The following is a 26,947-nucleotide window of genomic DNA, read 5'->3' as shown; positions in this document are numbered from 1 at the left end:
AAAAAGGATGTACAGGTTATAGTTAGTAGGTCATGGATATGCCATGTTGGAGCTGGAAGCATGGCAGAACTTTCGGGCTGCCACCAGCACATCCTCATGCTATGGACTTGTTGATGCATTTCAACATATGCTTCAACGTACAAGTGACAAATTAATCTAATCTTAATCTACTTTAATATTTACCTGGGCAAGAGAGTGAATAAATTCATTTCATTTTGGTATTTTAAGTCCTCCTAGCCCTCCTTAGCTCAGTTAGATACCCTCAATGGCCTCTTTATTAGGTACACCTGCTCGTTAATACAAATATCTAATGAACCAATCAGGTGGCTGCAACTCAATGGTCAAGAGGTTCAATTGTTGTTCAGACCAAACCATCAGAATGGGGAAGAAATGTGATCGAAGCGACTGTGATCATGGAATGATTGTTGGTGCCAGACAGGGTGGTTTGAATATCTTAGAACCTGTTGATCTAGGATTTCATGCACAACAGTCTCTAGAGCTTACAGAGAATGGTGCAAAAAACAAAAAAAAAACATCAAGTGGCAGTTCCATGAGGGGAAGTGCCTTGTTAATGAGAGAGGGCGGGGGAAAATGGCCAGACTGGTTCAAGCTGACAGGGAGGCAGCATTTAACGCAAATAATCACATGTTACAATAGTGGTGGGCCGAACAGCATCTCTAAACACAAAACATGTCAAACCTTGAAGTGGATGGGCTACAACAGCAGAGGACCATGAAAACACACACACACACACACACACACACACACACACACACAGTGGCCATTTTATTAGGTACAAGAAATATCTAATAAAAGTAGCCACTGAATGTATATTCACCTCAAGATGTTGTTCTATCATAGTTGGGCAGGATATCTGTTACAATATTTAAAATTAATAATATTGGCTATAAAATTGTACATAATAAACTCCTTTCTTTTTGGAGGCGCATACTCCAGCTCATTTTAAACGCTGGATTTCTGCCCAAGGCCAGGCAGCAAAAAAAAAAAAAAAAATCAAAAGCCAACTGACATAAGATATAGCAGATGTAACAGATGACATTTTAAATGGTTGGCTTTAATCTGCTGCTCTGTTATAATTACCAACAGGAGCAGAGTGAAGGCAGGCACCATTTACCTTTGTGAAACTGGCTCCCAACAATATAATGCCAGATGCACGCTTCAGATCATCGCTGAAAGACTACATTGTTGGAACTGACAATTAATTTTCAACACCCATAAGTGACCTCTGCATCTGATACAAATTAACCTCAGTAACTGAAACACAATGTTAGGTGTGGATGAACAAACCTTCATTTTAAATGTCTCCTCAGACTGTGAAATCAATGAAATGATTTTACCTCTTGGGGTCAAGTCTGAAATTGTACATTCCTATCGTCCTACTTTGAGATGACTGCACTAATATATTCTTTAGGCAGCAGATTGTCAAATCAACCCAAGCCACACAGACAGCAAAATAGAGAAAGACAGGAATGGTAAAATAGCGTAGTGCTGTTACCTTTTACAGGGCCACAGATCAGAGTTCAATTTCCATGGCTGTCAGTTCAGAATTCAAAGTAAATTTATTATTAAGTACATATACGTCACCATATAAAACCCCCGAGATTAATTTTCTTGTGGGCATACTCAATAAATCCATAATAGAATAATATTTATTTATTGAGATTCAGCGCAGAATAGGCCTTTTTGGCCCTTCACGCCACGCTGCCCAGCAACCCTCCAATTTAATCCTAATCACAGGACAATTTACAATGACCAATTAACCTACCAACTGGTACGTCTTTGGACTGTGGGAGAAAACTGAAGCTCTCTGGAGGAAACCCACGCAGTCACAGGGAGAACGTACAACCTCCTTACAGGCAGCAGCGGGAATTGAACCCGGGTCACCTGTACTGTAAAGCATTCTGCTAACCACTATGCTACCGTGCCTCCGTATTGAGTGTTAGTATATCTTTCCAGCACCACCGACCAGGGTTCAATTGCCGTGGATCAGACTCGATGGGCCGAATGGCCGACTTCTGCTCCTGTATCTTATGGTCTTACGGCTGTCTGTAGCGAGTTTCAACGTTCTCCCCATGACGTGTGGATTTCCTCCGTGTGTTCTGGTTTCCTCCCATGTTCCAAAAAAAAATGTACAAGCTAGGGTGAGAAGGATGTGGGCATGTGACATCGACACTGAAGGCATAGCAACACTTGTGGGCTGCTCCCAGTACATTGTTGACAAAAACAACACATTTCAATGTACGCTTTGGTATACATGTGACAAAGAAAGCTAATCTTCACACAGGCACACACAGAGAAAGCCCAAACCAGCAGAACCACTATGGAACCAGCAGAATTGATCGATGTCAAATGCCCTTTACATTATTAATAAAGGCTTGAATGATGTTAACATAGATACCTTTTAGTCACCTCTAAATAACAGAGTCCACTCAGATATAGAAACCACATGTTCTAAACTTTAAGCCAAGCACCCTCTGCCCACTTGGTATAGAGTCACAGGTGACATCAGGTACCCATCAACATTCCCATAATTCACAAGGAATTATTCTCCAGTGATCTGGGTTTTATGAACTTAAATGTAAAAAAAATCATAAAAATTTATCAACTGCAAACCAACTTATTTGAATGGCAGATTGCAGCATTATTGATGATTCAAAATTGAAAACAGTAATTTGAAATAACATGGTTTTGTGTTTAAAAAGCATCGTAAGTTACACTGACTACTAGAAATGACTCTTCATCTCATTCTGATTGAGGGTTCAAGCATTAGTCTGGATAAAGCAGAAAGCAGCCTACAGTAACTCATTCAGGTTGTCAGGGCAAGGACTCTCATTGTAATCCCATTGGATCATAGGCAATATGATTGGGCAACATGGCGGTTAGTGCAAGTTTTGAGCATGCTATTTGGCACTGGAAGCATGGTGACACTTGCAGGAGGCTCCCAACGCATTTCGTATGACAGATAAAGTTAATCTCTATCTTTTCATCTTTAACCTTTATCCTGAGCAAACAGTGTAAGCCGGACACAAAGCAAGAACCCCCCCCCCCCCCCCAAACCTTTCACTTAAATCAAGTCCATGTGATCCTGGCGAGATTTAGACCACACACAGACATCACTAAAACAGGATTATATACATATAGTTTGCTCTACCATCTTAATATTATTACAAATACTTTTGGGGCCACTGAGGCCTTTCCACTACCAAACAGGAGTGGGAAGGCCTCCGAGTACACCAACGCCATTCAACAAACCAGTGGAAGGAGCCATTTGGTACATGGATACTTGAAAAAGATATGACCTGTTGTACCCATTCCAAATTTCTCAATTCCCTGAAGTGTCCCAAGCCTTTCAACCTCAGTGATGATGCAGCATCCCTCTCTGGGATTGTAACTTTTGCGGGAACCATGGGTTGGGAAAGTATCAGGTTGCTGATGCATGCTGCTTAGGAACAATAGCCACTCTTCAATGCATTAATGGGAAACAGAGTCATAAATAATACAGCAAAGAAGCAGAAATTCAATTCACGCTGACCACGATGCCCAGCCAAGCTAAGTTAGTCTGACTTCCCAGCCAATCAAGATGTGCACCTAAGCTAGTCCCATTCAGAGTCAGAATCATAGAGCAAAGGATACAGTCCACGTTGACCATGGTGCCCGCCCAGCTAGTCCGAATTTCCTGCATTCAGCGGATATCCCTTGAAGTCCTGGCTCTCCATGTACCTGTCCACATGCTTCTTAAGTGATACAGTAGTACCTGCCCCAACCACTTCTTCTGGCAGCTCTTTCTTTATTAGCCTCTGCGTAAAGAATTGTCTCTCAGGTTACAACCATTGGCATCTTGTGACAGTATCCGGTTTGCCCACAGCAAATTTCTAAACTCAAATAAAGACCTTAAGCCATACCCGATATTGATAGGTACGGGTACTGTAACTAACCAATCTTCAAAGACTAGTTCACTGCCCTGTTTATCCTCCATAAGTTTAGCAGCCAATACAGGTGCACATTCCTTTATCTGAAATTCTGAAATCCAAAAAGCTCCGAAAACCGAAGGTCTTTTTTCACCAATAGCTGACGTCACTCAGGTGTGACGTGGCAGCATAAGCAGAGGCCGCCAGACGTCAGTTGTGGCTCAGCGCTCATATTGGTTACACGTGCATTTGCTGTTCACTGGTATTTTGTGTTCACTGTTGACTTTGTGTTTAATTTCACTGTGAAAATGTCAAAGGGAGCTGCAGATACCCCTATGGGTAACAATGAGAAAAAGAGAAGGAACCTTCTATATCAATAACGCAGAAAGCAGAGTTATTGTAGAAGCTTGATCGTGGTGTGTCTGTGTGGTGTCTTACTGAAGAAAATAGTGTCAGAACTACCACTGTATATGATTTAAATAAACAGAAAGACAAGTTACTGAAGTTTTATAGTGACAGTGACAGTGACATTCTACATTTATTCCAATAAGTCATTTACCATGTGTTTGATTTGGTTTGTTTGAAGCTGTATATTTTATGTTTTATTGAATGTTTTTGTTGGAAATAAAATTTCTTGTCATTATTCCCTAAACAATACAGTATAACAATTATTTAAATAACACTTACATTATATTAGGTATTATAAGTAATCTAGAGATGATTTAATGTATACGGGAGGATGTGCATAAGTTCGGTGTGCTGCTGGGTCTTAAAGTCCACCGCATCAAGACAGGTTAAATAAGGGACTTGAGCATATGTGTTTTTTGGTATCAGGGGTGGGGGGGGGGGTCTGAAATCCAAAAAAATTCTGAATTCCGAAAAGCAACTGGCCCCAAGGATTTCGGATAAGAGATTGTGGACCTGTACCCACTATTTGAGTGGTGTCCCCCTCCCACAAGGAGCAGATACAGCACTTCCAGCTAAAACACTTTATTTTCAGTGATACACATTCAAACAATATTCTAAAAAGACATTTAAAACTCAGAGGGTTTCTATCTTATAAAAGATTTCCAAATTACATACCATTTATAAAACACAAAGAATTTACAAAAACAGAGGTACAATTTCTAAAAGCTAAAAGGACTTGCCCATAAAACACAGATGAACCAGTTGCCCATCACTGAAATGGATTCTAGTTCACCCCGTGTTTCTGTCATCCTTCTTGATGTTGCTGGATCATTCCTAACAAGTCTGACTACTCTCTACATTTATACTTTTTCCCTGCCACTTGGCTGACTTCAAATACACAATATTTTCCCAGATTATCTTTGAACACAAATTGTCTTAAAGCTTCCAGGGATAGTTCCTAGGTACCTACAATTAATGCTGTAAAGCTGACTCTGAGCACACAGATCTTCCAATTATTAACAGATCAGGTATTTAATATGCTAAGTGGTATTAATAACCTGGTCTATAAGCTTACTTGAATTAAATAACTTAGCTAGCGTTGTCTTGTGGATTGAATAACTTAGCTAGTCAGAGTCATAGAAAAGTACAGCACAGAAACAGGCCCTTGAACCATCTAGTCCAAGCAGAAACTATCTATTCGCAATGGCCAGCACCAGGACCATAGCCCTCCATAACCCTACCATTCTTGTGCCTATCCAAACTTTCTCTGCCTGGCCATGGCTGATTTATTTTCCCTCTCAGCCCCATTCTCCTGCCTTCTCCCTGTCATCGTTGACACCCTGATTAACCATCAGGTAGGAGGTACAGAAGTCTGAAGGCACACACTCAACGATTCAGGAACAACTTCTTCCCTTCTGCCATCCAATTCCTAAATGGACATTGAACAATACCTCACTTTTTACTATATATTATTTCTGTTTTTTACATCTATTCAATATACATATACTGTAATTGATTACTTATTTATTATTATATTTGTTTTTCTCTTCTTCTATATTATGTATTGCATTGAACTGCTGCTGCCAAGTTAACAAATTTCACAACACATGCCGGTGATAATAAACCTGATTCTGACCAAGAACCTGTGAATTTCTGCTTTAAATGTACTCAATGAACTGACGTCCATGACATCCAAGGCAATGAATTCCACAGATTCACCACCCTCTGGCTAAAGAAATTCCTTGTTATCCCTGTTCTAAATGGATGTTTCTCTACTCTGTGACTACACCCTCTGGTCCTAGGCTCATCAGCTATAGGAAACATCCTCTTCACATCCACTTTATCTAGGCCTTTTGATATTTGATAGGTTTCAATGAGATCCTCCTCATTCTTCGAAACCCCAGTGAGTACAGGCCCAGAGCTATCAAACACTTCTCATACATTAACCCTTTCATTCCCACAATCGTACTCGTGAACCTCCTCTGGACCCTCTCCAATGCCAGCACATCTTTTCCCAGCTAAGGGGCCGAAAACTGCTCCCAATACTCCAAGTGTCACCTGACCAATGCCCGATAAAGCCTCAGCATCACACCCTTGCTCTTAAATTCTAGCCCTCTTGAAATGAATGCTCAGATTGTATTTACCTTCCTTAACACTGACTCAACCTGCAAGTTAACCTTTGGGGAACCCTGCAAGAGGACTCCCAAGTCCCCTTGCACTCTGAGTTTTGAATTTTTCTCCCTATTTAGAAAATAATTCATGCTTTTATTCCTTCAAAGTGCAGACCATACACTTGCCTACGCTGTATTCCGTTTGTCACTTCTTTGACCATTCTCCCAATCTGTCCAAGTCCTTGTGCAGACATCCTGCTTCCTCAACACTATCTGTCCTTCCACTGATCATCTGGGAATTTGGCCACAAAGCCATCAATTCTGGCATCCATATCACTGGAGAAGTGGTTCCTGCGGAACACTACTTGTTGCCGGCAGCCAAACAGAACAGGCCCCTTTTATTAACAAGCCCAATTAACATACCCCATTGCCTTACAGTGCATCTCTTGAGCAATAATCCCAGATGACGTGGGCCAGCAAGTCTGCTCTATAGATGGTGCTTGTTTGCAAAGCTGCCCTTTTAACTTCAAACTGATTACTGCCTGACATTTACATTAAGAACTAACGACTGGTTTCTGTTTACAATAAGAAACTAAACAAAGAATATTGGTTGGAAGCTTAGATCACCAGAAGTGTCAGCTGCTTTGTTTAGAAAGCTGAGCTTGACAAAAAAAAAGGCCCCGGCCCTGGACAGTGAATATCCATCACAATCTATGCCTCTCAATTAAAAAAAAACTTTTATAAGGTTACCCCTCATTCTCCAATGTTCCAAGGAATTAAAAATCTCGTGCATTAAAAAGGAGAAAGTTATTGTCCCATTTCCCATTAGGAGATTTATTAGACCCAATATGAAATTAAAAGAACTTTCCAAACTAAAATATTGTTAATAATTTTTAAAACTGTGGACTAATCCCAAAAAAAGTCCTTGACACAGTTTTAAAACTAAGGCGTCATTTTCAACCTATTGCCTCTGAGTAAAATTAAAACTGTGGATTAATCAGCAGAGAACCAGGTTTCCTAGTCATAAATGTGCTTATTTGCTCACCAGCAGGCATTAAATGGCACAACACTGTGTAGTTTAATAGCACAAGAAAATTCATCTCCATTTATAGTTCACTTGCATGGTGTACACCGTAGTCTTCATCCATTGGCACAATGGCCTGGGCAGCAACAGTACTGTGTTTCCTTGTAGTGGCACAGTTGTGTTGCTGAATGAACAACTACCTCATGTCTCCATCAGCTGGGGTTCACTACCAACCTCCAGGTGATCTGCATGTGTGCATTAGGTGTGTTTCCCCTGTAACTGTAAGGGCTTCCTTCTGAAGACATGTGATTCAGGTAATTGGCCATTGTAACCTGTCCTTAATGTGTCAATGAGTGATTAGGAGATGAGTGTATGGCTGGTCGTTGGTATGGACTCAATGAGCTGAAGTAAACACTAAAGACTGCAGACGCTGAAAATACAGTGACAGACAGACAGACAGACACAAAAATGGAGGAACTCAGCAGTTCAGACAGCATCTAGAGAGAGGAATAAACAGTCAACATTTTGAGTCACGACCCTTCATCAGGACTGGAAAAGAAGGGGGAAGAAACTACCAGAATAAAGTGGGGAGGGGGTGGAGACCAAGCTGGCAGATGACTGGCTTTCAGGGAATAGGTGAAGTCAAGTGGGAGTGGGGGTAAAGAAAGCGGGTGGGGAGGGAAGGGATGTTGAAGTGAGAAGCTGGGAGGCAACAGGTGGAAAAGGTAAAGGGCTGAAGAAGGAATCCGATAGGAGAGGAGAGTGGACCATGGGAGAAAGGGAAGGAGAGGGGGCACCAGACGGAGGCGACTGGCAGGTGAGGAAAAGAGAAAGGGTCAGAGAAAGGCCAGGTGGGCTGAAGTGACTGCTTCCATGCCACCTGCCCAGAAATAATGTGCTAAGTCATCCAGAACCTCAGACCGGAACGAGCTGCTGTGTTCCCAGCATTATCCCAATGTAAAGACGGAGGGCTGGCGATACTCAGCACAAGACCTATAATTCTGGTTTTCCATTTCATTCTGCAAGTCCACGCCATCAGAGCACAGAAGCAGAACGCCAGCAGCTGAACATCTTCTGGGAAAACTCCCCTTTGGATTGGTTGAGCCCCTTTGTGCTGCCACTTATCAGCTTCTGAGCGTCTCATGCCATCTTAAATCAAATGGTTAAACCAGTTCCCAAAAATAAATATTTATGGCTATGGGCTCATCAAACCAATGTAAAATAATAAGGATAGCTTAATGGAATGAAATTTGCTCACAGCAGAGTTAAGATGGAAAGCCTGTGGATTGAGGAAGGATCATTCTGATGGGTCAGGTTTACAAATGTGCCGTCACTTGCAACACCAAATTAATTGTAGGTTATTGGCGTTAAGAATCCTAACTGGACAAATTGGACAGAGTAGGAAATGGACACTGGATTGATACCAGCCATGAGATATGGACCCACAAATGCGCCTGAAAAAGAACTGACTTAGAACAGTTGCCAAAGACGATGTGCCCATATGCAATACAACCAGCATTAACAAAGTGTATGGTACAAGACTAGATGGTATGGGAAATTGGAATTCAGACAGGTATTACAAGCTGCAGGCAAGGAAAATTGAAAGCAGACCTTTTTTTAAAAAGACCCAGGCATATCCAAACCACAGCTCACATATCCGTGGGGATAAGACAAAGTCTATAGGCACAGGTAGAAGAACACTATTATGAACACAAAATACTCTGCAGATGCTGGGATCAAAGCAACACTGACAACATGCTGGAGGAACTCAGCAGGTCGGGCAGCGTCCGTGGAAACAATCAGTTGACATCGTGACGAAGGGTTCCAGCCCGAAACGTCGACTGATCGTTTCCACGAATGCTGCCCGACCTGCTGAGTTCCTCCAGCATGCTGTGAGTGTTGCGAAGAACACTATTAGATTTGTGAGGCTGTAGGCATTCAGAATGGAGATGGAGGTGCTCAGTAAGGATGCTGGAGTAGACAGACGCTTGATTGCTGAAGATGGTTGAGCAGATGAAATGTAGGACCATCACGTCAGTGAAGATTACTAATTAAGCAAGCTTTTGAAAAGTTGGAGCAAAAGAAACACGTTTCCACATGTCATCAGATGAAGGAAATTTAACAGCTTCAGGATTTAAAAGGTCAAACAAAATAATTGGCATTTAAGGAGTTAAAACATTGAATAATTGTGGACAATTATATATGAGGAGCTGGTAAGTCTGGAAGTGCATATACATTAAAGGAATCTTTGGGAGCGCCGGTCTAACCCATTTTACCCATGGCATAGGATGTAAATGTAGACACAGGGCTTCACCAACATAAAGGTCCTCCAACTTCATGCAAAGCAAGTTCAATGTGGAAAGGGGACACCTCTTTCTCTCCCTTTATTCGGGAGAGAGAGAGAGAGCCTGTGGTATGTCAAATTGTTGGGTGAATGATTAGTTTTTGTTGTACTGCAGATCATGGTCTTTCTTGAGGGCTTTGCCATTGCCTGCTTGGTGGGTGGAGGGAGGGTTCTGATGCCTTTTGCAGAAGTGGGCGGGGAGGGGAGGGTCATTGCTTTGCTGCTACTTCTGCGTAGGAGGGAGGAGTGGGGAGGCTTTGGGGCTCTAATATTTATACTGTCACCCATTCTTTGGGGGCACTCTTCTGTTTTTGTGGATGTCTGTGAAGAATAATGTCAAGATGTACACTGTACACATTTCTCTGATATTAAATGAAACCATTCATATTGACTATTAAAATCATCATTAGCAGGTCAACCAAGGTTAGTCAACAATCCCATATTATGTTAACATAAACAGTAAATTTTAATTAGAGATACAGCACAGAATAGTGGATTTGTGGAATTCGTTGCCACATACAGCCGTGGAGGCCCAATCATTGAGGGTGTTTAAGGAGGAGATTGACAGGTATCTAATTAGTCAGGATATCAAGGGATATGGGGAAAAAGCCGGAAATTAGAACTAGATGGGTGAATAGTTTAGCTGATGGGGGAGCTGCGGAGCAGACTCGATGGGCCGAATGGCCTACTTCTGCTCCTTTGTCTTGTGAATAGGCCCTTCTGCCTGGCTGGACATGTCAAGCTGAAGTCCTGGATGTGTGCTAGTACAAATCGAACAGTCCATGTTGTGTGTTAGCCTAGCATGGGCTCCTGACAAGCAGAATGTCAGCCCTGCCAGGCAGGGATGCAGGGATAATGAGAATTGTTCTTATTTATTATATAATTGTTCCATTTATTGTTATGTTTATTATTTAGTGTTGCGTTTGTTATGTTATGATTTCACTGCCCCTGAGAAACGCTGTCTCATTCTGCCCTGCAGAGCTGATGTATCATTAGAATGACAATAAAGTTTTTTGAATTTTGAATCATAGGGCTACTGGGGGAGTGGGGGGGTGGTGGAAAGGAGGAAGAAATTACTTGTGGCAGACTTGCTTTTGCTACACTGGCTCTTTGAGCCATACCGCCCAGCTACCCAGCAATTCAACCCTAGCCAATTAACTGGTACGTCTTTGGAATGTGGGAGGAAACCTGAGCTCCCGGAGGAAACCCACACGCACACAGGAAAGAATGTACAAAGGACGCCAGAACTGAACTCTGAACTCTGACCTTAGCTGTGATAGCATCGTGCAGACTGCCATACTACTGTGGTGCCTCACAGTAAATATCAATAAAAGTCGCTGTAAATAGGAGACTAATTAAAAAGGGGAGACAGGTGGACGATATTATTTTGTTCATGCCAATCTATATGCAAATTTTCCTTTCAAGACCCTGTATGAAATACTGGGCAAAGTTTACACATCCAATTATGAAACCAAAGGGTTGACTTTTAAAGGCTAGCATAATGTATGCAGTAACTACCGTTTACCAATACAGTGTACTTCTGTGCCAATTGTCTATCAAGTTACGGTTCATTGTCATTCAACCACACACATGTATACAGCTAAATGAAACATCATTCCTCTGAGGCCAAGGTGCAAAACACAACACATATAGTTACCATCCGGCACATACAGTCACAAAATAATATTAGCAAATTAGTTCCATTTGTAATTATTAGACTGCATTTCCAGGTAGCCTTCTATTACTATTCTGCATTTGTTCAGCAAAGTCAGTCCTCACTAATCAAGATTTCCTTCTGAAGGAAAATTACTGAAAAACCTCACAGATTTAAGTGGTTACAGAAGGAATTTAAATTGTCACTTGACAAAGTAGCTTTTGTAGTTGTTAAATGACAGACATTAAACCAACTTGTAGAAACTATATATAAAGTCAAATGCAGAGTCTGGCACATAAATCAACATGCTCATACGTAAAACAAACATCATGAGATTTTCTTTAACCACCTCTAAACAGATTTTTTTTTAGTTGGATAAACAGGATGTAGATTCTTTCATCTTTCCCCATCAGTTAAAGCAGGAAAGGCTCAGAGACCTTTTTATTTCATTTAGTCCATGCGAGCTATGATAGTTTGATAAATATTTATTGACCAAATGTTCCCAGAGGGAGAAGAAAAGATTTTATTATTTGCTATTCATCTGGGAGACTACACTGCGATCTTTTAGAACTATTTTTAGCGCCGTTCCTTTCTAGGATGGGGTTAAGATTTGTAAATTGAAGTTTTACTTCAGAGTAACCAATCATTTTGAGAGCCTGTTTTAAAGAAAGTCATTTACAAAAACCACCTGGCAATAGAGACTAAGATGAATAAACGGTTGGTAATTTCCAGTTCATCAGGAAGGGGGAAGAAGTGAGAACTTTCCAGTCCTGATGAAGGGTCTCTCCCCTAAACGTTGACTGTTTAATCCACTCCACAGATTAGTGCCTCCAGCATTTTATAGATTTCCAGCATCTGCAGAATCCTTTGTGTTTGTAAGGGAGACTGAGACTTGGGTTGATAGCAAGTGTATAAAAATGAACAAAACCACAAATTATTCTTTAAGTCACCTCCCTATCTCTTGAAACTACAGACAAAACTGCTTAAGTATTGATCACGTGCAAAAGACCAGGAAAGGAAAATTGGTTATTGTCAAGTATAGCTCATTCAAACCCTTATTTAAAAATCAGGAACACTCCAGCATTTTAGGAGATATTCAGTTAGACAGTGGAACTTAATCACAATCAGCTCTTAACATTTCAATGCCCAAAAGTCCCAGCAACACCATCCTGCCTAGTTTATACACCAAAATAAAAAAATCTGTCCAGATGTGAAATTATTGCCCATTTATGGAGTAACTATGGAAGCTGATTTTTTTTAAAACTTCAACGATGTAATGTTAATGCAACAATGGAAAGCAGCCAAGAGATCCTGAGAAGCCATAAAGCAGATTAATTTGGTCTGTGCTCTGTACTGAATTTCTTTATGATCTGTTTAAAACAATTGATTCCAGATCAGCTGCAGGAAACAGGCTCTTAGACTGTGATCCTCTGATGGAATACAGGCTCAGCTTCTGGTCGTCAGCTACATCCAAAGCTGCGTGAGCTTTTCACCATTTTTTGATTTTTCACTTTTGACGCGTTTCACTGTCCGTTTCGGTGCATGCGATCAAAAAAAAAATTAAATCAACACTTATGATGTTGCCACTAACGCCTCTGGAATGACATTTAATTTTATTTCCCTGCCCTTGACAGCCATCACCTACCAGCAACCACACCCACTCCACTTCAGTGTGCAGTTTTCATTGATTCTACTGTAGGTTTTCTTTTGTACTTACTGCAAATGCTGGCAAGAAAATGAATCTCAGGGTAGTATATGGTGACATACAAATACTTTGATAATAAATTTACTCTGAACTTGAACCCGTTGGTGTGGTCAGAATTTCATTAGATAGGCTCCTATTTAAACACAACAGACTGCCTACAGGGGCTCCCAACGTGGGGATCACAGACCCCTCAGTTATGCGGCGGCATAAAAAAGGTTGGGAACCCCTGGCCCCAGACGTGATGCAAATGAAGTCTGCAAACACTGTGCACTCAATCATGGCTTCTCCAGTTGGTAAAACCAGGCAATCTTTAACCACAAGACTTCAGGACACAGTAGCAGAATTAGCCAATTCCATCATGGCTGATTTATTATCCCTCTCGACCCCACCTTCCTGCCTCTCCCCTGAGCTTACAGGGAGAGGCTTTGGAGCAGGGGTTCCCAACCTTTCTGTGCTCTGGACCATTAAGCAAGGAGCCCCGTGGACCCCAGATTGGGGACCCCTGATTTAGAGGGAAGATATTAATTCTAACAGACACAAGGCAAGAATGAGAGCTCTGCAGCAGGTTTTCAGACCTGGCTCCATGACTCTGGGACAGAACACGTACCTAAGAATCGAAACAGGAGAGATACAAATCAGACTCTTAGCAGTCCTCATGGGCTTTAACATCGAATTGCTGCCCTTGTGAATTAATAGCACATCACCCCTGCTGTAATTTTTACTGATAGACCTTTCCTGCAATTAAAACCATCAGGCTTCCTCTACCTGGTTTTGCATTAGTTATGAAGGACTCTACCCATCCTGCTCAGGGACTTTTTGTCCCACTCCCTCCAGGGAGGAGGCTACTACCAGACTTGTAAACCGTTACTTTCCCCAAGCAGTAAGTCTGATCAATACCTCCACCCACTAACCCACCCCTCCACATCCCCCTATCACCACTACTTTATCACATCCTGTCAGTCACCTTACATACAGTCACTCCTGTAACTAGCATCCCTTTATGGACATATAATCAATGTATGCAAGTTACCTTATTGTGCTTATTTTGTTATTGTGTTCTTTATTTTGTGCTGAACTAGATCCAGTGTAACAAATATTTAGTTTTCCTTAATCCTTGTGTACTGGAAATGACATTAAACAATCTCAAAACTTGGAAAGGGAGGTTAGGGGCGGAGCATCCCAGCAAAGTGCTCATAAGCCGTACTCACACCACCCCTCCTCCCAGCGCATACACACACAGAAAAGTTGGAATATGGAACAGCTCATGGCACAGAGCAGAACAATATGGTCACACTGCTCAGCAGTAGACTGGGCTTGTCATTATCATTGTCACCCTTAGGAGAGAGTACAGTACTGTATTCTTAATGACCCTAAGGTGCCAAACAATTATTTGATATAAATGATCTATTTCTGATAAATATATAATGCACATTTAAATGTAATTCATACCGTGGAAATATAATAAATTCTGGCATTAAGTTTGATGCATTTGATTCTAAGCACAAATTCCTGTCGCAGGAAATTGCACTGGCTTCGCTGTGTGCTTGGTAATGCTACTGAGTCCGTGCTTTCACAAGTATGGATATAATTAAGTTCACAAAGCTATAACTCAAAGAATGTGTACTGGACATGATGTCGGAGTCAAAGTACCAGCCCTCAGTGTATATTAGTTCAGTCAAGCCACAAGTTATATAGTTACTTTCTCCATTAATTTATAATGGGTTAAATTAATTCAGAATCAAATGGACATCCTGAAAATCTGCCTCTATTTACCATACATAACGTGTACATTTTATGTTCCAGATTCTCTGTAAAGAACTATGGAAAGGATCTTGATATGCAATCAAACCTTCGACTGTCATCTTTAAAGTCCAGAAAAAAAATATGGTCTAATTTAAGGTAATTTATAAAAAGCTTGTCAAAATGCAGTACTTCCCATATCTCTCCACATTCATAGATTTTAAAGTACAATTTGTCATATTCTGTTCACGAGATGTGTATAATTAAAGAATGCTAAAATGTTCCTATAACATTTCCAAAAAAAAGAAAATGGCTTCATTTTGTACAAATGTAATTCATAGACTCATAGATCCAAAAAAAGAAAAAAAAAATGACCACGATATGCGTCTAATGTGACACAGCACACAGCCCAGTGAGCCGAAGCAAAACCCACAAGAGTCACGTACAAAACTCCACCGATGAGCACATCAACAGGATAAACAGGTCACGTTTAACGTTGGTGATTTCAAAGCATCATTTTCATGAAACTTCAGACTGGCGACTCTACTGCACAACGTACAGGTCCTCCTCCCCTTTCAAGTAAACACATTTTAATTTTGTTTTACAGACAACGCTTGAGATTAACCCGTCATGTTCCAAGCTGCTTAGAGAAAAAAAATATATATAGTATCTGGAGAGATCGTCTGCAAACAGAGCCCAAACGTGCAACAACGCGTCTCTTTAAACTTTCCTTTCAGACATTCGGCTGCGGTTACTTTTGTGGGCCACGGTAACTGCGCACAATGAATTCACGGTTTATATGGAGACCCGGAATGGAGTGAAGTGTGCGGAGATGTCTATACTCACCTACATCTGCATTACAGAAAGCTTGCTGCGGATGAATTGGAGCACAGCTACATGCCTCGGCAATCTGTTCCACCCTCAAAGCCAGAAGCAGAAATACCGTTGCCACCAAATTGCTGAACGTAGCACTCATTTTTTTTTAAAAGAAAAAGCTCTCACAACAACACACAAAAAAAACCCTCTCTCGCAGCAGAGAACGCCTACAGGTGCCGGAGCTCTCTCAAACAGCAGGCAAGTTGTGCTGGTGCGTGATCGCGGTCAAGCAGGAAGAAATCCACGAAGATAAAATGACATCAAGTTGCCTGTGCCGTAGCTCTACGCCTCCCGTCTGTGTTGTCTCACCCACCACCCTTCTCCGAGCTAAGCCCCATTTAACGCGGAGCTATCCCCGCCTCCCAGTGTCAAAGGCCAGTTACAGCAAGCAGCCAGTGCTGAGGGCAATTGCAGAGACGCATGTTGTTCCCACCCCCCCCGTCTCTCAACATTGCTTTGGCAATTACATATTTTTATAAAATCCTGTTTAATGAGCCACAAACCTCTCCAGAGAGCACTGTCGTGACTCGGTTCATTAAAAAAATATAGATTTAAAAAATCGTGGACTTGTAATAAAACAACACTGAGATCTGACCTGATTTTTCAGGCAGACTTTTTTAATGCGTGTCCTAGGATTAAACCCCTATTAATCGTATGTCAGCAATCGCACCCACATTTCGATTTAAAGGAATCCTGTCAATAATAGACTCTAAACAACAGGAATTCTGCAGATGCTGGAAATTCAAGCAACACGCATCAAAGTTGCTGGTGAACGCAGCAGGCCAGGCAGCATCTGTAGGAAGAGGTACAGTCGACGTTTCAGGCCGAGACCCTTCGGCAGGAATAATAGACCCTAGAAGCTTCGTTTCCATACCAAATTGAGTTAGTCACTTTTGTGTCTGTGGAACCCATTAAGGAGGGAAAATAGTATTCATGAACCCCACCTCGCTATGCTCCCTTTTCGCGCTACTTATTTATTTTTATATATATTATTGTAGCATAATATTTTATGTATTACACGGTACTGCTACAAAACAGCAAATTTCATATCACATGTCATTGATACTAAAGCTGATTCTGATGTTGTCAATTTTCTTTTCCCAGCCATAAAGTTTGCACTGTTAATAGCAAAATTATTTTACTTTCCCCCCCCGTATGTGTTTGGGAATATTTTCAAAATCAAATCTTCTGCAGATGCAAAATTACTAAACAAGACTCCTCTACCTCACAATGCCCAATTGTCCTGGCAAATACATTACTAATTTTGCTGTCTGTGTGCAGCGCAGTGCTTCAGTTCGGATGCATAGTTGATTATAAAGCGCCATGTGATGCTTTCCTAGGAGACACATTGACTGACTATTCAAAAATATTCAGAACAATCCTGGTGAGAAGCCAGTCTGCACAATTAAATAGGAAACATCCAATATCTAAGAAACAAATTACCTGGATACCTGAATGTGATTGAACTCCCTGGGTAAATATTCATCTTCCATTATTAAAACAAAATCCCACTGGAATGAGGTTGACATGACACACGTTTCCTGCATCGCCAGCTCCTGAAGAAATATAACCAATCAAATCTGAATTGCAAAAGTGCACTGAAGTCCAGATCCAGGATGCACCGTGCATGGTTGAAAGGGATCCTGTCAATAATAGATTCTAGAATCTTCTTTTCCCATGCCAGTGAAGTTATTCACTTCTGTATCTGTGGAACCCATTAACAAGGGAAATGCAGTATTCATGAACTAATGAACACACTGGTTTGCTCTTTTTTTTGCACTAAGTTCCTAAATGGACATGGATTGGAAACATCAAAGCCATTAAATGGAAAATCCTACAAAATGTAGTGGACACAGCCCAGTCCATCACAGGTAGAGCTCTCCCCACCACTGAGCACATCTACAAGGAGCACTGTTGCAGCATCCGTCATCAAGGATGCGCACCACGGGGTGGTGGGGGGGGAGAGCATGCTCTCTTCTCACTGCTGCCATCAGGAAGAAGAAGGTACAGGAGCCTCAGGACCCACACCACCAGGTTCAAGAACAGTTATTACCCCTCACCTATCAGGCCCATCAGTACTGGGGTGAGTCGATAACTTCACTCACCCCAACACTGAGGTCGAACTGATGCCACAACTTTCAGACCCACTCAGTCTGAAATGTCAACTTGTTTATTCCTTTCCATAGATGCTGCCTAGCCTACTGAGTTCCTCCAGCATTTTGTGTGTGTTGCTCACAGCTATGGACTCACTTCCAAGGACTCTACAACCTCCCTTCTCAATATTACTTACAACTTGTTCATCCATTATTATTATTTGTTTTTTTCTGTTTGTATTTGCACAGTTTGATGTCTTTTGCACACCAGTTGCTCGTCCGTCTTTGTGTGTAGATTTCTGTTGGTTTGGTTGTGTTTCTTTGTACTTACTGTGAATGCTGACAAGAAAGGGACCCTCAGGGTTGTACATAGACTCATGTATGTAATTTGATAGGAAATTTACTTTGAATGTTTGAATGTTGATTGATCAAATGGGGGTTTACCTTCCCAGTTCCTATGCAGTCCCCTGGGCTCAAGGGTGACTTGTTGATTTTCCTGTGGATTCTCAGCTGGTTAATGAGGCCTATGTGGAAATTTAGGGTATTGCGTTCAGCTCAATGTCACCTCATTACAGGAAGGATGTGGAGGCTTTGGAAATGTTTCAGAGGAGGTTTTCCAAGATTCTGCCTGGTTTGGAAAGATGTGTGCTGCGAGGAGAGCTTAGACTAGCTGTGACGATTTCCTCTGGAACGGAGATTTGATGGATGTTTATAAAATTATCTGAGACACAGATAGAAGAGACAGCCAGTAACCTTTCCCCAGGATTGCAATGTCTAGTAATAAAGGCTATGTATTTAAGATGAGAGGGGGAAAGTACAAAAGAGATGAGCGAGGCAAGTTTTTTTGATGCAGAATGTTGGGGGGAGGCTAGAGCGGAGGCAGATAACATAGGAGTGTTTAAGAGACTGTTAGATAGGCACATAAACATGCAGAGAAGGGAGAGAAATGGTCAATGTACGGGCAAGAAGGGCTCGATTATTTAGAGGCCGTTTGTTTTTTTACTAGTTTGGCACAAAACTGGGGAGCTTGCCCTGTGCTGTATGAGTACAATAGGGCTGAGGTGTGTACCTTTCATAATTCACAATTACATATACTCCTGTATAAAAGGTTTGAGGTTTACAATGCCTGTCAGAATTATAGTGCCCATGCGCCGGGGATTCCCACTAATTTTGGGGTTGTCACACTTCTTCAGAGGCTTTGAGCACATACTTGAATTCCATCCTTCAATCTCTTACCGTATTTATAATAAAGTGGCTATTTCAGGAAGCTGGTGGCAAGTCTGCAGATGACTTGGCCTATGATTTGCCCGTCACCCTTTCCACCCAAGGGCATGGTGTTCTGTTGGACCTCTGTTTTAAGTGCCCTTAGAACTACCTCCCACTGTTGCATGTTGGAACTGAGTTAATGTCTAATGCTCTCTCTGATCATTGGGTATATTTAAAGCTGAGGTTGATAGGTACATAATTAGTAAAGGTGTCAAAGATTATGGAGAGAAGATGGGGTTGAGAGGGAAAATAGATCAGCCATTACTGTATGGCCTAATTCTGCTCCTATCTCTTTTGCTGGTAAAAGATAGTGACTCTTCAAAGATGGAAGCTGGAAAAATTAGTGGGGAGTTATCCTCAACAATAGTAAGATGTACCCTTGAGACAGGGTGAAGAGACTGAGTGGAGAAAAAGGCAGCCGTCAATCAACTGCAAAAATTAGGCCAAATTTTGCCTTGTTGACTGAGGTTTCTCAACTTCTAATTTTTGTTTTTTAAAAAAAAATTATGAAGTTCTTGTGGATCACAAAATCAACAATAGCTAAGTCTGTAGTCTTTGTTTGATGACCTTCGACTTGAGGGGAGCAACAAAGAGAGTTTGTTGTTACGTTTTTTTCCCCCTTTCCATGACATGTGGCGCATCGGGAGGCAACCATGCCATTTCTTTTCGCATTTTTATCTGTTTTGCTTGATGAGGCTGATTTGCTAGCTCGATGCTCAACCCAGCACGAATGAAAAGCGTGCACGGAGCTGGCCGGATTCAAACCCAAAACCGCTTGCCTCAAAGTTCGGTGTGGGTACCACTACACCACCGGCCAGCTTGCTGAATGTCTAATGAGCAATGGAGCAAGGTCCTTCACCGCAAAACCAAGAACATTGTCTTCACGGCAGCTTCAGGAGAAAAATCAGGCCTAGTTTTGTTTTCTGTTAATATTAGGGGCAGGGCGCACACACATCACAACATGGCTGGTGGCTATCTGAATGCAAAACGTATTTTGGATCTGAAAATGACTTATTTACTGTCCATGGGGTTTAGGGCAGCAATGAAGGTCCTCCATCTCTGGTGGTGTCAGGGGTTCCTTCATCATGCCAGTAGTTTCCTCTCAGTTTTCACTTACGTCAATCATGCAGGTTCTGGGTGGAGCTTTTACCAACAGTGGCCCTACCAAGAGCCAAAACACAAAGCCCTGGCTCCAGCCAACCTAGATCTCCAGGTCACTGAGGCATGCAAGCCTCCAAACCACGACAAGGTTGTGGTCCCCTGGAGGTCTAAAAATTAAAAAGTGATATTTCATGTCTCATCCAGCTCAAGAGGAAGTTTGGCAAAAAACATAAAGGTCCGTTGGTAGAAAATAGTGAATGATGATTTTAAATAGCTCTCTGGGTGGCGTAATCAGAGAGCAAGACAATCGAGACTCAGGCAAAGGAGTTGAAAGAGCACATCACTGGTATGTTTTGAATTGTAACTTTTTAAAAATTAAAATTGATCTTAACTCTGTCATATACTTCTATTTGATAATTCTTCCATTGGGCATTAACCTTTGACCTATTTTCAATGAGGCCCTCTGGTACCAATTAGACAGTCATATGATATATATTTCTAAACTCAAAATCTGGTCCCTATTATTGACCAAAAGGAGGATCCACTCTCTTTGCTCTTGCTAAGCAAGTCGAAGACAATCTGGCATCATGACAAAGTTCAACTGAACAATATCGCAATTAGCACGAGTGCTGGGGTATAAAGTCTGCCCGGGGTGGAGCTGCTTGTCGTATAACCCAAATGAAAATAAACATTGTAACTTGAAAGGAAATCTTGAGATCAAAGCCATGTCTTAGAACTTACAAAAAAGCAGAAATGTTAAGATGACTCAGAAATAAATTAAAATGCACTATCAAAATTAAAATGCACTATTAAAATGCAAGTTAATAGCACTATCCACACCATTTGAGGAACAACAAATCTTGCTTTGTGAAACCAATGCAAGATTGCACACATAATCTCAAAAGAATGTGGGATATGAAGCCAATATGTCTGTAGTTGATTCTTCAAATAGTTTAATTTTCCTGGCTCTATAGAAAAAGGAGGAAAATATGTAAGTGATATCACTAAGCTTGGACAACAAAAAAACAGATTTTGTTATGTTTGAAAACAATAAACTAAGAAATATTTTCCATGTTATTTATTGATATACCAAGTTTCTCTGGGTTGTAATGAAGGAAATCCCATTTTTCCTTTTAACAAGCCGTGCTTTTCACTCAATACTCTGCCAACAAGATGTTGAATTCAAAATTGTTCTCATTTTTAAAATATTTACGAGTGCGTAAACAAGACAAAAACAAAATGTCTATAGAATCATGAAGAATTTTTGCTGCTCTACATTTGCCCTAGAAAAAATTAATTTAATTTTTTTTGCTACCTGTAGTAAAGTTCACTTGGTCCATTTCTGACACTGCCCTCCCCCTTCTTGATTTCTCTGTCTCCATCTCTGGAGACAAACTGTCTACCAACATTTTTATGAATCTACCAATTCCCACAGCTATTCCTCTTCCTGGACCCCCCCCCCACCCCGTCTCCTGTAAAAATGCTATTCCCTTTTCTCACGCAAACACGAGGAAATCTGCAGATGCTGGAAATTCAAGCAACACACACAAAACGCTGGTGGAACGCAGCAGGCCAGACAGCATCCATAGGAAGAAGCACAGTCGACATTTTGGGCCGAGACCCTTCGTCCCTTTTCTCAGTTCCTTCATCTCCACCTCGTCTGTTCCTACAATGCATCTTTCCTTTCCAGGACATCAGAGGTGTCTTCCTTCTTCAAAGAACGGGGTTTCCTTTCCAACATCATTAATGCTGCCCTCACCTGCATCTCCTTCATTTCCCAGACATCAGCACTCACCTCGTCTTCTCACCGCCTTAACAGAGATGGAGTTCCTCTCATCCTCAACTGCCGTCCCACGAGACTCTGCATTCAAAACAACATTCTCCACAAATTCCGTCATTTTCAATGGGATCCTACCACCAGACACATCTTTATCTCCACCCTACTCTCCACTTCCTGCAGGGATTACTCTCTCCGTGATTCCCTTGTGCATTCATCCCAACCACTAATCTCCCTCTTGGCACATAGCCCTGCAAGTGACTGATATGTTACATATGCCCACTCACCTTCTCTGTTACTTTCATTCAGGGCCCTAAACCATCCTTGCACTTCACCTGCAAATCTATCGGGGTCATCTATTGCATCTGGTGCTCCCAAAGCAGCCTCCTCCGCATTGGTGAGACACGACGTAAACTGGGGGAACCACTTTGTCGAGCACCTCCACTCCATCCACCAAAGGTGGGATTTCCCGGTGGCCAATCATATTAATTCCTATCCCAATTCCCGTTCGGACATGTTAGTCCATAGCTTCCTCTTTTGTCATGATGAAGCCACTCTCAGGGTGGAGGAGCAACGCCTCATATTCTGTATTGGTAGCTTCCAACTTGATGGCATGAACATCGACTTCTCCTTGCAGTAAAATAAAAATGACTCCCTCCAGCTTCTCTTGTCTTCTATTCCCCACTCTGGCCTCTTACCTCTTCTCCTCACCTGCCTATCACCTCCTCCTGATGCCCCTCCTTCTTCCCCTTTTTCCCCATGATCCATGCTCCTCTCATATCTGATTCCTTCCTCATCCAGCCCTTTACCTTTCCCACCCACCTGGCTTCAAACTTCACCTTCCCCTCCCCCCACCTTTTTATTCGGATGTCTGCAACACTCACAACATGCTGGAGGAACTCAGCAGGTCGAGCAGCATCCGTGGAAAAGATCGGTCACACAAAGACTGCCAAACAGCCAATGTGCAAATGAGGACAAACTGTGCAAATACAGAATTAAATAAATAAATAATACCGAGAATACGTGCTGTCGAGTCCTTGAAAGTGAAAACTAAAAAAAGAATTGTAATGCTGGAAACATTCAGCAGGTCAAGCAGCATCTATGAAGGGAAATAGACAATCTCTGTTTCAAATTGTGATGAAGGGTCTCGGCCTGAATTGTCACCTGTCTGTTTCTGTGCATAGATGCTGCCTGAATGCTGTGTTCCTCCAGCATTTTGTGTGTGCTGCTAGAGATTTCCAGCATCTACGGGATCTCTTGTGTCTATGAAACTGTTGACTGTGTTTTGCCAAGGAACTGTGCAGGCAGACAGCAGAATACTATGAGTAACTAGAATTTCCAGTAGTGGATGATCTCAAAAATTCACATTGCAGTAACCTTCCCCACAAGCATAGGCAATCTGCCCGGAACTTATCTGAAAGGATGAAGCTGTCTTAATATGATTATTTTATTTTATGCTTCAACGTACCTGGAAAAAAAACCCGGTGAAAATGAGATCCCTAATTCTTAACTGTTGTCGCAACTTCCTAAATGCGTGAACAACCTCTACAGTAATTATGGGAGGACTTAAGTTTGACAGATAGTGCGCTGTGAGAAATTGTGTTTCTCTTGTAATCTTTGCAGTTGAAAGGAAAACATTTGTTACAACTGAGGGTCAGAGCGGCCAGCACAAGACAAGTTAATGGGAAAAACTCTGGAAATGTATCAGGATTCTTTGACAAGGACACTTCTGGAAAAATGGCCTTGAGGTAGCATACTTTGGCAAGATAAAGGCCATTCTCATTAAATGCTCTTCAGAAAACAGCCATATACTTGAACAAGACAAGCATCCTGGGATAGGAAACTGGTGGAGGAAAAATCTGTCTTGTCTTTTATTTTCTGATTTATTTATCACACGTACAGTGAAACATCCAGTCCAGTACATCACTTGCATTAACAGCCAACACAGCTAGGAATGTGCTGGGGGCAGCCCGCCAGTGTTGCCACACATCCTGGTACCAACGTCACGTACCCACAATGCTTCGCAGAACAACACAAAACACAAAACTACACTGAACACAATGGGTTAAAAAACAACAGCAGCAAAACAAGCCCCTTTCCTCCCTCCCACCCTCACTCTCACACAGTCAGACACACGGACAGCCCTTCAAGTCCAGAACAGGCCTGCAATCCTTCGGTTTTGGTCATTGGACCCTCCGCAATTATAACATCGAGGAATTTAAAGTTGCTAACTCGCTCCACTTCTGATCCCCTGATGAGGACAGGCTCATAGACCTCTTGTTTCCTCCTCCTGAAGTCAATAATCTGCTCCTTGGTCTTGCTGACATTGGGTGAGAGAGGTTTTTGTTGTGGCACCACTCAGCCGGATTTTCAACTTCCTCTTATTTGCTGATTTGTCATCACCTTTGATTTGGCCAATGACAGCAGTGTCATCAGCAAACTTAAATAGGGCCTAGCCAAACAGTCTTAAGTGTAAAGTGAGTAGAGCAGGGGCCTAAGCACACAGCCTTTTGTTGCACCCGTGCTGATGGAGATTGTGGAGGAGATATCCGTGGTATCTCTTTGTCTGACCAACATCTTATTGCATTTGCTACATTGATAGCTAGGAGGGCCATTTTGTTGAAGTGGAAGGATACATCGGCTCCCACTTTGTCACAATGGTTCTCTCAAGTCTTAGTTTGGAGAAAATTAGAAGTCGAACCTTTGAACCTATATTTGAGTTTGAGAAAAGGTGGGGTTCATTTGCTCATTATTATCATTTGAGTTAATTGATAGATTTCCTCCACGATCTAACTGTTAAGTTTTGGTACATTTTTTTTCTTGCTGGCGGTTTGATGTTTATCTTTAGAAGCTTTTTGTATGACGCATGGCTCCGGGGTTGAACACCTAATGGGTTTTTTTCCCTCACTTTTTCTTGCTTAGTAGGGTTTTTTTCTTTTTTTTAATCACCAAAATGTTTTCAATCTTTAAAATAATGTTTTTTTTTTGAGACATTGTAAGTGTTGCCTACTTCGATGTACTCATGTTAATTTTGGATAATAATAAAAAAAGATTTGAAAAGGAGATTGTGGAGGAGATGTTGTTGTCAATCTGAACTGACTGGGGTCTGCAAGTTAGGAAATCCAGGATACAGTTGTACAAGGAGGTATCAAGGCCAAGGTCTTGAAGCTTATTGATTAGTTTTATTGAATGCTGAGCTGTAGTCAATGAGAACATCCTGATGTTGTTCCAGGGTTGAGTGTAGAGCCAACGAAATGGCATCCGCTGTTGACCTGTGGTGCTGGTGGGTGGATTGGAATGGATCCAAGTTGCTTCTCAGGCAGGAGTTGATATGTTCCATCACCAACAACTCAAAGCACTTCATCACTGTGGATACAAGTGCTACTGGATGATAGCCATTCAGGCAGGCTACCACATTCTTCTTGGGCACTGGGAAGCCTGCTTGAAGCAGGTGGGTACCTGAGACTGACAAAATGAGAGGTTAAAGATATCGGTGAACTCTCCGGCCAGTTGATCTGCACGGTACTCAGTCAGGTACCTGTCCGAGCTGAATCTTTTCTGAGGGTTCACCCTCCTGAAGGATGCTCTCAAGTTGGTCTCAGAGACTGAAATCACAGGGTCATCAGAGGCTATGGGAGTTTGTGAAGGTGTCTCCATGTTTTGAAGGTCAAAGTGAGCATAAAAGGAATTGAGCTCATCTGGGAGTGCCCCCATTCTAACGGTTGCTTTTTTTATTAAACAAAATAAACTTTATTCATAATAAAAAATTATTTACAAGAATATACCATTCAATGTCTTTTTATTCTTTATGTTACACCCCTGAAAAACCAGGAGAAATAATCACGACAGTGATGTGGTGTTCCCTCATCGAGAGCATTTACTAAAATGAGGAAAAGACCACGCTTTCCCCTGGGTATGTGGGTGGAGACAAAAGCAATTGACTTCAGGCCAGCAGATCAAGGCTACTCTACAGATCACTGTTAATACTATTAGAGCTTAACTTTTAACAATAAAAAATGAACTAAACAATGAAATGAATTAAATACCTTTTAGCATTTTAGCCCCTTTTAGCATATGCTTTTACTGTTTTTAAACAATTTTTAAACACCTTATAAATTGTTGCTCATGACCGTATGATCCTTTTAACCTTATCACAGCATTGAATTTACTGCCTTTTTAAACTTAACAGATGTTTAGTGTCTTATCCTTTAACTTGTCACATTTACATACATGGTCAATGCTTTCCATGCTGTTCTATTGCATTCAGACACATTAATAGCTCTGCAGCCACTCATGTGGCCCTCTGAGCTGCTATACTAACCAGTACAATAACTGAGGGGCATCCGCCCCCCACTTGACCCGTCTCTCTCTAGTAGGAGAACAGCCCCATACTCTGGTCCTTCGCCACTGAGCCCTTGCAGTGACTGCACCAGACTTCAGTGCATCCCTCAGCATGTACTCCTGTAGCCTGGAACAGGCCATTTGGCAGAATTCCTCTACGGACATCTTGAGCAGCAAGTCTCGGGCAGACCAAAGAGTGTCTTTCACTGAGTTGAAGATCTGTTTGCAGCACTTGATGTTTTTCTCCTTGTGCTAAGGTTGCTACTGCTACTCTTGGGACCATTATTTCTGTTGTGGATTGAAATCTGGGGGTGTGCATTCTCTAAGCAAAGATAGCTTTAACGTGAAATACTTCCAATGCACAAATAAACGGATCTAAGTATTATCAGAGAATGATGGAGATGCTCAGAAGGTAAGGCAGAATCTAAGGAAGGTGAAATAAAATGAGTGTTTCAGCTGAGCAACTTGTAGTTATCGTCCACTCTTAACTGCTCACTAAAAGGCAACTCAGCTGCTAGACAGGGAGCTCCGGGGAGTAGGTGACTGACAAAAATAGAAACATAGAAAACCTACAGCAC

The 26,947-nt window shown here is 41.7% G+C and overlaps 1 protein-coding gene across 1 annotated transcript in view; it reads right to left on the bottom strand.

The window, feature by feature from the left end:
- timp2a (TIMP metallopeptidase inhibitor 2a) overlaps window positions 1-16,135 on the bottom strand; it is an 82,178-nt gene extending 66,043 nt beyond the window's left edge. The window contains exon 1 of the mRNA XM_072242483.1: window positions 15,762-16,135. Coding sequence (XP_072098584.1) covers window positions 15,762-15,891 — 130 coding nt within the window. The 5' untranslated portion in view covers window positions 15,892-16,135. The remainder of the gene's footprint in view (window positions 1-15,761) is intronic.
- Between the last annotated feature and the right edge of the window lie 10,812 nt (window positions 16,136-26,947).

Source organism: Mobula birostris, chromosome 24 (genome assembly GCF_030028105.1).
Source record: "Mobula birostris isolate sMobBir1 chromosome 24, sMobBir1.hap1, whole genome shotgun sequence".
Classification (NCBI taxonomy): Eukaryota; Metazoa; Chordata; class Chondrichthyes; order Myliobatiformes; family Myliobatidae; genus Mobula; species Mobula birostris.
This window is presented reverse-complemented; position numbering and strand designations above follow the sequence as displayed.